Raw genomic sequence first — 14411 nt, 5'->3', positions numbered from 1 at the left:
AAAACACTATTCATTAGCTTTGGCATCTGAGTCAAATGCTCATTTTGGTAGGGCACTGCTGTGTTTACTACTTTAGACTCTCAAGTTCCACTGTCCAATCATGCATACTGCTTGCAAAAGTATCCCATGAGTAGGAATGTGCAGAGTATATATAACAAAGAAATGGAGATTATAAAGGTAAGTAACCAGAGTTTTTGGTGATGCATTCTGTATATTTGCACTCTTTACCCACTTTCCATTTTCTTCAGAGTTCTAATAAGATATTAAACCTGCAGTAGCTGTGCAAGGACTGAGGTGGCAGGACGCACTTTATATTTGTAATGCTCAGGAAGATGGGGGAGGTACTATGAGTTCTCTAACAGGCCTCTAACTGCCTCCCTCGGAGGCAGCAAGGAGGGGAGCAGGAGCCAGTGTTGGGGGGAAGCCAGCTTAAAAGCCAGTTACCCCCCCCCCCCCCCCAGCATCGTCTCTACAGTGGGGGAGAAGGGGAGGCAGAGGTACAGTAGGGAAACAGTGTGAGCAGGGACTGAAGCAGACTGGGTTCTGACTGCTGCCCTTTGCTACGTTTCAAAGGCAAAAGCTCAGCTGGGGAACACAGGTGAGTGGGGACTGTTAGAGTCCCTGCTCACCCCATGTTCCCCACCGGCAGCTCTTAATACGTTTAAAAGGCAGAGGTGCAGCCGGGATCACGAGCGTCCAACTTCCCTCTAATCTACTTGTCAATGGAAATTCCATTGACTACTCGATTAGCTGATTGATTGAAATTTAACATCCCTAATAATCAGGTAATGTTAATTCCTTAATCTGTTGCAGAACCATGTTCATAAACTTTTAAATCTTAATTTTTGTCTAAATGTAGTGAATTATTTAATTAGAAATCAAGATAAACAGAACTAAAAATCCTTATAAAAGGCATTTTTCTTTTTCCTAGACATTTTACCTTCAATGTACAGACCTTATGTAACTCGCTTGTCTGTCTTGAATGCAATTCTGCACTTGTACTATGTAAGGAAAGCCTAGCACATTGCCATAGAGACAGGGATTTGTTTTTTCTGTTAGGCTGTAGTTCTTGGGAAAATCTCCTCACCCTTTCCTGCGTCCCCAGTTCTTCAAAGACTTAATATATGTGCTTAACTTTATGTACTTAGAGTCTTAGTAAAATTTACACAAAGTTAAACGTGGATTTTAATTTTTGCAGGATCGTGGCCTGAATGAGTAGAATTGCACTGGAAGTTGGGGCAATGTTCGAAATTTAATATTCTGTATATAGCTGATGGATATTTGTTTTGTTGTAGTTGAGCACTTATCTTGAAAAATCTCTTATTACAAAATTTATAATTTTATATAAAACATTTTATATTTGTGCTGCATTTATTATTATTTGCCTTTATTTTAGGACTTGGACTTCATTCGGTTCATCGTCCACTGTTTTAAAGTTTATTATCCAAATTATCTCTGTAAGTAATGTATATTGTCCCTTTTACAAGGGGACACAGTGTTACAGATTTGTATTATCCAGTATGGGTTTTTTTTGCTATGTAAATATTTATAACTGATCAGGAGAGAGATTTTCTTCAAAAGTTTGTAAATACTACTTTTTCAGTGTGCGGACTGCAAAGGTAAAATCAAGTCCAGAAATCTGTGTGTGACGTGCCCCAGAAACAAAGTGCCAAGGCAGTGGGATAATTCATATAAATACATTTACTAATAATAGCTTTTAGAAAGATTAATTTGTGTTGAATTTCCCCATCACACTGTCTGACTGGTTAGTGGAGCTAATTACCACACATTTATCAACTTAATTTTGGTTTGAAATTCACAGGTAAAATATGGATTTGTTTTAAATGTAAATAGTTTTGTGGGTCTTTGCCCATGAAAGCTTATGCTCCTACACTTCAGTTAGTCTATAACATGCTGCAGGACTCCTCGCCACTTCTGCAGATTCAGACTAACACGGCTACCCCTCTGATAGTTTAAAACAAGTATTTTAGGAGATACAAATTCATCTAATAATTAGTTTTAGAATAATAAACATTTAGTTAATATGTCTAGATTACCAGGCTAGGAAGGATTATTGTGATCATTGTAGACTGACCTCCTGTATGCCACACACGACAGAACTTCTCTGAAATAATTCCTAGAGCATATCTCTACCAAGAATATCCATTCTCGGTTTTAAAATTCAGTGATGGAAGAATCCACCCCTATCATTGGTAAATTGTTCCCATACTTAATTACTTTCATTTTTAGGGGTACACTTTTATTTCCAGTCTGTACTTGTCTAGTTTCAGCTTCTAGCATTGGATTGCAATATATTTCTGTCTGCTAGACTGTAATGTGCACTATTAAATATTTTTTTTCCCCAAGTAGGAATTTACAAAATAAGATCAAGTCACTGTTCTTTGCTAAACATCTAAATAGACTTAACTACTTGAGTCTATACCCTCTCAATTTTTTTAACATCTTTCTTGAATTGTGGACACCAGAACTGAACACATTGTTACAGAAATGATCACTCCAGTGCCAAGTACAAAGATAAAATAGCCTTTCTGCTCCTACTTAAGATTCCCTTGTTTATGCATCCAAGGATCCTATTAAACCTCTTGGCCACAGCATTGCACTGGTGGTGCTTTTCTGTCTTATTGCCTTCCTTTTTTTGAACATCGCTGACCCTTGTTTAGTTTAAGGGTTTTGCCAAAAGTTGAAAGATGGTGCTGTGACAATGGCACTTGTTAACAGCTAAGAGGCTAAAGACTGAGTGGAATAGAATCTACCCAATTGTCTCAGATGATCTGTCCATGACAGATTTGAGACACATTGATGGGGCTGTGTGAGGGGAAAAACTTGCATATTAACTTATTTTTATGGGTAGATACAAAGCTTCAGTCAGTGCTGCTGTTTTTCTCTGCCATGACTTTTAAATTTAATGTTAGTGAAAAAAATTGTAGTTGTGAACATTTTAAAGTTTGGAGTGAGTGGAATTTCATTTCTGAGAATAGAAGATAGCATTCTGTTATAGTTGCTAGTATCCAGAGCTGTTAAAAATTTGTGTTGCAATTTCTTGGTAAAGGTCACACAATGATAAAATTGTTAGAATTAAGGTGCATATTATTTGCATCTTCTGGTATTTAATATTGTAACTTATCCCAAATTCAGAGAACTTGTTTATGGGTAGTATTTCTGACTCTTATGAAATAATTTTGACTTTGTATACCAAAACAGTATTTTCTGTTGTTTCAAATTGGCTTCTGAATATTTCAGTTGTCCTATCATTGGAGTAGTTTTGAAAATACTATTTGACAAATGGGGTAAACTTATTTTTTTCATAGATAAGTAAGCATGGAAACTAAGTATTCTGCTTTTAACAATCATCTAATATTAATAAGGATTTCTTCCCTTTTGTTAATATAGAAATAATGTCTTGTTTTTCAATTATCTTTTGTTGTCTTTGCAGCAAAGATAGTAATCTTCGAAATGCCATGGATAATGAATGGTAAGTTTAAGTAAACTAAATATATTTGTAACCTCCCATAATAGGCTTAAAATCAGTGTTCTGATATCATACGAATTTAAACGTAAACAGAATTTCTTTGAGTTTATAAAATGTTTTTAATGTTACTCTGTGTATGTATAGAAATATGTAACTAATGTGTAGGCCAAATTCTTTCTTTAACTAAGCATATGGTACGTTACATTTGTCAGTTCAATGCTTTAGGATGCACATTGTACAGTGACGCAAAGATTAAATAGTCTCCTTCAAAGTGCAGCTCAAGACTTGTGTCCACCTCCCCATTTTCAGATCTCAGAAGCCCGTGAGATGCAGATTACTTTTTGAAGCCTCCATTTTTTAGTGTCTCTAAAGCTCAGTTTATTCTCAATCCAAGCTTGCTAGGCCTCCTAAATGGTTTTTCTGCTATGGCCAGATATAAATAATGTATTGTATAGGTTAAGGCATACGCATGCCACTGATAATCACCATACACAGTAATTCCTCATTTAACACTATAGGTGCGTTTCTGAAAATGTTCGTGCTAAGCGAAAACGTGTTATGCGGGGTCAATGTTCTCATTTAAAAATAATGGAGAATGTGGGGTTTGCATTTCAGGTAGTGGTGGCAAAGTCAACTTTTTGTTGGTGCTTGGTTGTCAACGTAAACATTAGATATTTAGCAACACAAGTTGCTGCTATTTATTAAAACACAAAGATAAACACGTGAGTGAGTGGAGGAGTGCTTTGATCACGTGTTCATCCACTCGTGTATTACCACTGTTTTCATCAACTTATACCACTGCATGAAGTAGTCCGTCACTTGATTATTTTTGTGTTAATTTGGGAACGGTCGTGTTTGAAAAAATTCCCTAAATAAAAAAACGTGCCATTGCGAAAACGTGTTAAGCGGGCACGTGTTAAATGAGTAATGACTGTATAACAGGGGTGGGCAAAAGGGCCTCTGGACCACCAAGTGGGTTCATCTGGCCCGTGGAGGCCCGCCGTTCACCGCTCCCCCCTACCTCCCCCAGGCCAACTAAGGTCTGAGGGCGGGGGGGGGGGGGGGGGGGAAGTGCACGTAGTTTCCTCTGCAAGGAGCATGTGGAATTTCTAAGTGGCATTTCGCAAGGCAGGGGTAGGGCGGAGGAAACTTTGCATGCTCCCTCTGCCCCCAGACCTTGATTTGTCTGGGGGCAGGGGAGTGTGCAAAGCCTCCTTTCTCCCTGCCAGGAGCATGTGGCGATTCTAAGCGCGACACGCTCCTCACAGGGCAGGGATTAGCTGGAGGAAACTTTGTGCACTTCCCTCCCCTCCCACCTTCAGGCCAGTCAGGGCCTGCAGGCAGGGGGGCAATGTGCGAAGTTTCCTCTGCCCTACCCCTACCCTGTGAGGTGCGCACGGCACTTAGAATCACCACGTGCTCCTGGCAGAGCAGGAGGAGACTTCCAGTGCTCCCCCACCCCGAGGCCAATCGAGCACAGGAAGTCTCTTCCCACTGCCAGGGCATCGGTGCTTAGCGGGAAGGGGGAACAAAGGGGATCCCTCACCTCCAGACTAATCGTGGTCTTTGGGTGAGGAATCCTGGAAGCATCCTGGCCCTACCCCTTCTGGCGCAGCCTGGTGCCACCTCAAAAATTTATTGCCCACCCCGATATATAATCTGTGCTGATTGTGTATGCTCCAGAGTTCAAATTAGTCAACACACTTGGAAGACAAGTTTTTAATTCTCTGTATTAGGGCTCCTCAACACGCGGGCCGCATGCAGCCCTTGGCCTGTTTGTTTGCAGCCCACAGTGTGATTTGGATTTACGCAGGCCTCAACACAGCCCACAGGTGGGATCCTTTAAACATGGCCTCCACTGGGAACACGCTCCACAATGGCGAGTCAATATAGTGGTCTTCTGTTGATATGCGTTTTAGTAGTTAAATTCCTGGACAGTCATTGCTCATTAAAAGTGCTGTCACATGGGTGGAAATTGGGTAACTATTGAATTTTATTAATATCAGCAGAACTGATTTAAATGAGGCCTGTGTGTTGTGTAGTCTTGCCTTAATCTTTGTATTCATTCCTGTCGATGTGAAAGAAGCTATTTGCATATATTTACATATATATTTGCATGTACATGCAACCACACTTAAGTTGTGGCCCTTGGCATGTGCTGAAAGTGTCATTGTGGCCCCTGGGGCTTGCAAAGTTGAGGAGCTCTGTTCTATATTTCATTTGGGCACATAGCTATAAAAACTACCCTTTTGCTGAACATGCACAGTCCATCCCCACTTAGGCTATTTTAGTTGTTCAAACATGCTTAGTGCAAACAATTGCCATTTAAAATAACAGCTGCCAGAACAATTTAATTCTCCCAGCTTTACTCACCTAAAATTGGGAGCTTACCCATTTCTCCCTCTACAAAATAAATTAGTGGTCTGAGACTCATAAGGGGTAAATACTTAGGGTATGTCTACACTACAGCGCTAATTCGAACTAATTTAGTTCGAATTAACTAATTAGTTAATTAGTTCGAATTAGCTTAGTTCGAATTAACGCATCCAGACTAAAAAACTAGTTCGAATTAGCGTTTTGCTAATTCAAACTAGCATGTCCACATTAAGTGGACCCTGAACCGGGGTTAAGGATGGCCGGAAGCAGTGTCGGCAGGGCATCAGATGAGGACTTAGAGCGTGGAGCTGCTGCCTCAGGCTAGCCGAGGGCTGTGCTTAAAGGGACCCAACCCCCACCCCGGACAGACAGTTCTCAGGGGTGCCCCTCTTGCAAAGCCGTCCTGGCTTGGAGTGCCCTGAGTGCCCACACTGGGCACGTCACAGCACTCGGCCATCAGCCCGGCTGCACTTGCCGTAGGCTGCCATCTGTGGAGAGGGGAGTATTTGGGGGGCTGCAGGAGAGCTTCCACCCCCAGAAGCTCGCAGAGCCAGCCCAGTCCTCCCCATAGGGGCTTGTACCCCCATTCCTCCCTCACCTCCTTCCACTTACCCTTCCCTAGCCCTCCTTCCTGATGTACAAAATAAAGAAATCGTGTGGTCAAAAATAGAATCTCTCTTTATTGAACAAAACTGGGGGAGACTGGGAAAAGGAGGTGGGAGAGGGGAAGAGAGAGGCTGGGAGAGGGGAGGGCAACTACAATGATGAGGGGTTTGGAACAGGTCCCATATGAAGAGAGGCTAAAGAGATTGGGACTTTTCAGTTTAGAAAAGAGGAGACTGAGGGGGGATAGGATAGAGGTCTATAAAAGCATGAGTGGGGTGGAGAGGGTACATCAAGAAAAGTTCTGCATTAGTTCGCATAATAGAAGGACTAGAGGACACCAAAGGAAAGGAATGGGTAGCAGGCTTCAAACTAGTAACAGAAAGTTGTTCTTCACAAAGCAAAGAGTCAACCTGTGGAACTCCTTGCTGCAGGAGTCTGTGAAGGCTACAACTAGAACAGAGTTTAAAGGGAAGTGAGATAAAGTCATGGAGTTTGGGTCCATGGATGGTATTAGCCAGGGGGTAGGAGTGGTGTCCTTGCCCAAAGTTTGTGGAAGGCTGGAGAGGGATGGCACGAGACAAATGGCTTGGTCACTGTCTGTGGTCCATTCCCTCCAGGGTTCCTAGGGTTGGCTGCTGTCGGCAGACAGGCTACTGGGCTGGATGGACCTTTGGTCTGACCCAGTATGGCCATTGTAAGCTCAGGGCTCAGGGTCGGGGGTCTCAGTGGACCACCTTGATTTTCATGCCAACCTGCTCCTGGTTGGCCAGGCTGGCAGCTCTCCTGCCCTAGACGGCCGCTTTCCTGTGCCTAGTGCCGAGGTTGTAGACGAGGTCCACGATGTCTACACTGGACCAGGCGGGTTCCTGCCTCTTGCGGTCCTGGGCAAGCTCCCAGGAGCCGCCAGCCTGGTCCCGGGAAGAGGAGGAGGGCTGGGGGGCATCGGGTGGCTGGCTCGAGCTGTGCCAGGTGCAGGGTCTGCTGGCTGGGTGCTGGCAGGCTTGCACCTGGCACGGGCACCATAGCCAGCCCGTGCCCCTTTAAGGGGTCCGGGGCCGGGAGGGGGGCAGACGAGTTTCCCTGGTGTTGGCCAGAGTGGCCACCAGGGAAAGCTGGGGAGGGCTAGCCTCCCACTAGTTTGAATTAAGGGGCTACACACCCCTTAATTCGCACTAGTAAGTTCAGACTAGGCTTAGTCCTCGTACAATGAGGTTTACCTAGTTCGAACTAAGCGCTCCGCTAGTTCGAATTAAGTTCGAGCTAGCGGAGCGCAGTGTAGCACCTATCAAAGTTAGTTCGAATTAATGTCCGTTAGTTCGAATTAACATGGTAGTGTAGACATACCCTTAGTTTTTTGTCCTGTTACCACTTCAGTTGATAGCCTGATCCAGTCTTGGGAAGGATATAAGTAATCATATTAGCAACTGGGTCATGGAATTTGATCCCACTTGTTTTACAGAATGTTCCATAGAGGTTATTTCGAGCAATTCTGTTGAGCAGGTTACCATCAGAGACCCCAAGTCCTCGCAGACTTATCCAGAACCTTTTTCCCCTGCTTCAGCCACCTTTGCAACAACCACTGTTACACTTAAGCAAATTTAAAAATACATTGGAGAGTCCTAAACTAACTATAGAGCATAAAAATCCTCTTTTTACTGCATTTTTTTCATATGTAGCACTTCAGCTGTGCTATTTTCCTCTAGTAGGAAATCATGCCAAGACCCATTCCGCCCTTCCTTTTCAGAGATCCCTTTCACAGGAAGAGGTACTGGTCCTTATCTAGGGTGGGGCTGCTGCATGAAATTCAGTATTCCACTTTACAGGTCCCTTGACAAGACCAGATGCTTATTTTGGGTGGGTAGTACATCAGTTACTGTTCAAAGAGCTAGTGTCCTGCAGTGGGGACTGGGGAAACGGTAGTACCAAGGGACTACTTACCAGCAATAACTTTTGTTGCACAAATCTATTGCCTTCACTGAACATCCCTCTTCTCAGTTTTTAGAGCATACATCCAAATCAGGCTTCTGGGTGCAAGTTTGTTCTGTGGCTTATTGTGTCTAGTGTCAACAACTACTCAGAGATTCCATGGTCAAGTGACCTGGTGCTGTGTGGCTCTGAGACAATACATTCAGAAAATGAACTCTCACTTGTAAATAATTCCCTCTCAGGTGCTTCCAGTTTTTCTAAACATTTCATTATGGATTTTTTTTTTCTTTCCTTGAATCTTATGTATTTGGTCTCATGGTATTAAAAGGCAGAGGAGGCCAATAGAACCAATTAAAAGAACTTAAAGCAAAACAAAACTCAGAAAAAGATCATGTTTTACACAAAACAATTATCAAGGTTTTATAGGCACACTTTTCTGATAACCTCCATTACTTTGCCGCTCACAAGTATTACACAAAAGGACTCTTCACAAATTTATCTCAAAGTTTTTATACCACAAGATCCTGATATGTACATGTGCTCTTTGCCTATTGTAACATTTTATAACTGGGTAAAGAAACCCTACCTGGACATCTAGCAGTGTCATGCCTAACATTTTTATGAGCATTTATTTTATGAGCTTTTATTTACATGCCATCAATGTCAGATAAGACTGCAGTATTTTTTTCATGCAACTTTATTTATTATTTTCTGTCTAGCTGCTTTTAAAATTGTGAAGGGTTGGCTTGGTCCAGATGCAATAAGCATGTTGAAGTTCACAAACAAGAATGAAATACAGGAATACATCAGTGCAGAATATCTGCCTGGCTACATGGGTGGAATTGTAAGTATATTAAAATTTTAAAATACACTGGTTAATATCTTCATGCAATTTTTTTTGTGTACAGCCAGTTCCCGACTTACGAATGAGTTAAGTACCAAACACTAGGTTGTATTTTGATCTGTTCGTAAGTGCGGATTTCATTTGTAACTCAGGGACCAGCTGTATAGGAGGTTGGTCATTAATACGAATGGTTGTAAGTTGATGCGTTCGTAACTTGGACCGGCTGTATATAAAATACACACTTTGGTAGTAGAGCCAACTAAAATTTTTCAGGGAAGAGTCTGGTAGTGTCCATTTGATATTAATAAACTTACACATTTACTGTTAATTTTAAGTTCTATTAAATATCAACTGGAGATTTTAAATGGTAAGTCTTAAAGAGATTTCTTATCTCTTTTTGTAAGATAGGCAGTAACTCTGTAATCCTAATTTGGTAACTTCAGTTGCACAGGACTTGTATTTTTCACTTCCTTCCAAACCATAATAGATTGAAGATCCACCCAGTCCTTCTCCCCAGAGACCTACTGTCCCACCCTTGCTCTTTCTCTGCCGTACTTCCTTCCCCTGTTTTTGGTGGGAAAGCTGCAATCCTGGGTCCTTATGTGCAGTGCCACCCACCCAATGAAGCAGGCTTGGACACCCCGCTACAGCTGCGGGGGCAGTAATGTATGCAGACCCAGTCTGTACAGATTGGGGCTAACTACTGTCCCTCCATAGCATGGGCCCTCACCACCCACTAATTTAAATTACGCTGCCACACCTCTTTCAAAATGGCACTTCACTCCATTCTGGAAGTTGTAGTTAGTCTACTTCCTCCATCCAGAGAAGCTGAGGGCTCCAATTCCCAGAATACCTACCAAGCTATCCCCTCTGCTGTATGAATCAGAGAGCAGCGCTGTTGGGTGACAGCCACTGCATTGTGGTGAGTCTGCTGAAGAGCCATGCATGGATGCAAAATTTGTATCTGCATCTCTGCTGCTATCTGAAAAAAATGGTCCACAGATATAAAGCATAGAACTGGAAGGGACCACGAGAGATCAAGTCCAGTCCCTTGCCCTAACAGCAGGACCAAGCACCTTCTAGATCATCCCTGAAAGATGTCTCTCCAGCTTGCTCTTAAATATCTCCAGGGATGGAGATTCCACAACCTCCTTGGGCAATTTATTTTAGTGTTTAACCAACCTGACAGGAGAAAGTGAATACCTGTGTATTTTCAAGTCTCTAGTGATATCGACTGAAAGTCTGTATTAAAATAGGTAATGCACATGTATAATGCTAATTCTTTAAACATTAATATATAGCTTATCTGTTTTAGTTTTTACAAATCCAAATCATGGACTATCTGTATAATTTTCTTTAAAACCAGAGCAGTTAAAGGATTTTTTTTTTCAATTTTTTTGTACTTCTGTAACTTTGTCTTATTTCTGTTTTAAGTTTGTGTCTGTGTTATGTAGAAACAAAATTTGGATTAATCCCACTCCTTTATATTTTTCAATGCCGAATTTCAGTTCACAACAAATTCTGCAACCTGTTTGAGGGAATATAAACATTGCTATTAGCTATAAATTAATGGCTGTGTTAGATTATCATATTTGATATTATGGTGAACAAAATTCAACCAGTTTTTTTTCCATGGATCCAATGGAACTTACATTATATAAATTAAATATATAAGATGTAAAAACTAAAAAAAAAAAACACTTCTTTTATGATCACTTTTCCTTTCTTCTGATATACTAGTGTATTAAATATTCTTGTATTATAGGATACTTTCAAGTACAGTTACCCTCCATTGGTTGATGATGATTTTCAAACTCCATTGTGTGAAAATGGACCTATTGCTAGTGAAGATGAAATTGAAAGTAAAGAGGAGATAGAAGCAGACAGCAAGGAGGCTAGAGAATGCAGTGAAGAGCAAGTTCTCAATTCAAAAAAGGTATCCATTAACTCTAAAGGCTAAGAATGATATGAAAAGTTGGGCGTAATTTATTTTTTACACTGTCTGGATGCTTGTCGCATACAGTGGAAAAACGCATTAAAAACCTAAGAACTAGCTCTGCTATCATGGAGACTACAGTGCGCACACAGAAAAACTAGTATTAACCTTTGTTTGTGTGTGTGTTTGTGTGTGTGTTTGGGTACTGCTCAGTTAAATGTGCAATGTGATTTTTAATATATAAAAAAACTTTATCCATAAAATTTAGATATATAAATAGATTTTAAACTTATTTTGGTGTAACCATTCCATTAATTTAACTACCATGTATCCAGTTTTCTCAATAGATGTTTTAATCAGCTCCTGAGAGAGGGACTACTAAGTAAACAATTGAAACATGCTATTGAGGGTTAGCATCTAGAAAAGGTATTAGGCTTTTTTTATATGGTCAAGGCTCAGAATCATTCAATCTTATCTGTGTGATTATAGTCTTACACCTGTACAGAATCCATTCCAGTATCAGGGGACAAGGATTACATGAAGATAGGCTTTTGTAAATTTTGTCGGTTGCTTGTGAAAAATAGCAATTGTAGTTCAGAATCTGGAATTCTTGGTTATTGCCACAACTTCATACTTAGAATATTACTTTAATAATATTTATATCATTTACGTTGAATATTTCTAATTTATAGTGTAAACATTTTCAGTTTCCATTAGTACTTTAAGATTTTTTTTCTTTTTGATGTACAGAGAGCAATTTCTATTTAATATGCTTTTAGAATTTGAGGCCTGAAGGAACCATTAAACAAGAAATCAAAGTACATGGCCTATGATAGGCCCTTAAATCTAGTCAAGTTACCCCTGTATTGAGCCCATTAACTTGCATTTTATGTTTTGGCTTAAAACATATTTTCCAGAAAGGCGTCCAGTCTTGATTTGAAGATGTCAAGAGTTGGAGAATCCACCTCTTCTCTTGGTAGATTGTGTTCCAAGGGTCAACCGCTCTTATTATTAAAAAAATATGCCTAAATTTGTGTGGCTTCAGCTTTCTGCCATTGATTCTTGTTATGCCTTTCTCCTCTAAATTTGAGTCATTTCGTACTTGACATCTTGGCCCCGTAGAGGTACTTACACACTATAATCAAATAATCTGTTGTCGTCTTGATAAATTAGACTGCATTCTTTAAGTCTCTCTCTCTGTCATTTTTTCTGCCCGTCTAATCATCTTTATGGCTCTTTTCTGCCCATTTGCTATCTCTTTTTTTTTTTTTTTTTTCTACAGTCTTTTGAAAGACACTGAAACAGTATGCAGTATTTCAGTATCGGTCTCACAAATGCTATATACTGGGGTAAAATTGCCTCCCTACTCTTGCTCACTGTTCCTTTTTTTTTTTTTTTTTTTTTTTTTTAAATGTATCCAGGGGTTACATTCACTTACTTTGCCAGCAAATTGGAAGCTCATATTAAGTTGCTTGTCCACTGTGACTTCTAAACCACCTGTTTTGCAGAGTTATTGCTCTCCAGGACATTTTGGGTACCTCTACACAGCAGCATAATTTTGGAATAACTGATGGTATTTTGAAATGCACATCTACACAACAAGCCATTATTTTGAAATAATGTTGTTGAGATGGTGGACTTCCTGTAACCCTCATTTCATGAGGAATAAGGGAAGTCAAAGGAAGAATATTCTTCCTTTGACTTCCTGCTGTGTATTGGAACTATTTTGACTTCAGCTACGCAATTGACATAGCTGAAGTTGCATATTTTAATTCAACTTTTGTCCTGCTGTGTGGATGTACCCTCAGTTAGAATGTCCTGCATTCCTTGTTATTAGATGTGTAATCTTGCATTCAGCTGTGTTTTGAAAACGCATTTTGTTTGAATAGGCCAAGTTCACCAGCTGAAACCCATTGATGTCTGACTACTCTCTCCTTATCATTTACCATTCCACCAGTCTTTGTCATCTGCATATTTTATCAGCAGTGACTTTATATTTACTTCCATACCATTCATGAAAAGGTTGAATAGCACAAGACCTGGTACTAGTACTTGTGGGACTCTACTAGAAGTAGACCACTACTTACACAGACAGTTTAATGTGTATTCTACAGATACTTTATAATGCTAATTTTTAGTTAGACTGTGTGGTGCTATGTCAAATGTCTTGCAAAAGTCTCTATATATTACATCTATACAATTATCTTTACCAATCAAACTTTTAATCTCAAAGAATGAAATCTGGTTGATTTGACACGACATGTTTTCCATAAAATCCTATTGATTGGCATTAATCATCTTCATATCTTTTATCAAATCAGTGTAATATCAGCTTTTCCACTAGATAGTTATCTGGGTCTTCCTCTTTACCCTCTTTGAAATAGTGGCTAACTTTGTGCCAATATTTAAATCTTCTGGAATTTTCCCAGTATTCCAAGGCTTCATAAAAAATTATCAGCAACTCAGATCTCCCCAGCCAACTCTTTTAGAACTCTACAGAGCAAGTTACTGGAACCTGCTGATTTTAAAATATTTATCCCTTTGTAGGTTATGTAATATCGTCCTTGCTTATTAACATACTGTAAATTACTTCATCCTCCTATGATAGGAGTTCCTCATTCTGCTTTTTACCAAATAAATATTAGAAATTTATATAAACATTTTGGTCTTCCGTGTATCATTAACAGTTTTACTAGTTCCATCTAGTAATGGTCCTATACCAAAGGCACCAGATATGACTCTTGAGTATGCAAATGTGATATTCTTTTACGTAGTTATTCCCTTAGACCATTACATTATAATGTCTATCTTTTAAATCGTGCATCGAATCACACCAGACACCTCTCCTGAGTTTCAGGCCAGAGTTACTGGGAAGTAAACTAACATAACATCCATAATTCATTATTTTCTTCCTTTTGCATGAATTAGAACCCCCTTTGTAAGTATGAATCTCCTTAGAACGACATATGGTTGTGAATTAGTAATGTTAGAATTCAACCGATTAACTAGTTAACTGCTAAGCATGAGCTTATCGGTTACCGTTATTGGTTTAAACCAGTGTTTCTTAAACTTTAAGACCAAGGAACACCAAACAATTTTTTTTGAGGAACACCAAGAGGTTTTTGGTTTGGGGAGGGAGGGAAAACCACACCCCACACACCTTGAACACCAGGTGACACTTCTATTGACAACGACAATATTCGCTCACTGCCCAATGATTATTTAAGTATCTT

At 40.1% G+C, this 14411-nt stretch overlaps 1 protein-coding gene across 6 annotated transcripts in view; it reads left to right on the top strand.

Annotated features, from left to right (window-relative positions):
• MOSPD2 (motile sperm domain containing 2) overlaps window positions 1-14411 on the top strand; it is a 97428-nt gene that overhangs the window by 25522 nt on the left and 57495 nt on the right. For all 6 annotated transcript variants that reach the window (XR_012898649.1, XR_012898654.1, XM_075914515.1 and 3 more), the window contains exons 6-9: window positions 1397-1457; window positions 3455-3493; window positions 9118-9242; window positions 11008-11178. Coding sequence is in view for 4 of the 6 variants with exons in the window: in XM_075914515.1 (XP_075770630.1) it covers window positions 1397-1457; window positions 3455-3493; window positions 9118-9242; window positions 11008-11178 (396 nt within the window). In the remaining 2 variants the exon portion in view is untranslated. The remainder of the gene's footprint in view (window positions 1-1396; window positions 1458-3454; window positions 3494-9117; window positions 9243-11007; window positions 11179-14411) is intronic.

This window comes from Pelodiscus sinensis, chromosome 1 (assembly GCF_049634645.1).
Source record: "Pelodiscus sinensis isolate JC-2024 chromosome 1, ASM4963464v1, whole genome shotgun sequence".
NCBI lineage: Eukaryota > Metazoa > Chordata > Testudines > Trionychidae > Pelodiscus > Pelodiscus sinensis.
This window is presented reverse-complemented; position numbering and strand designations above follow the sequence as displayed.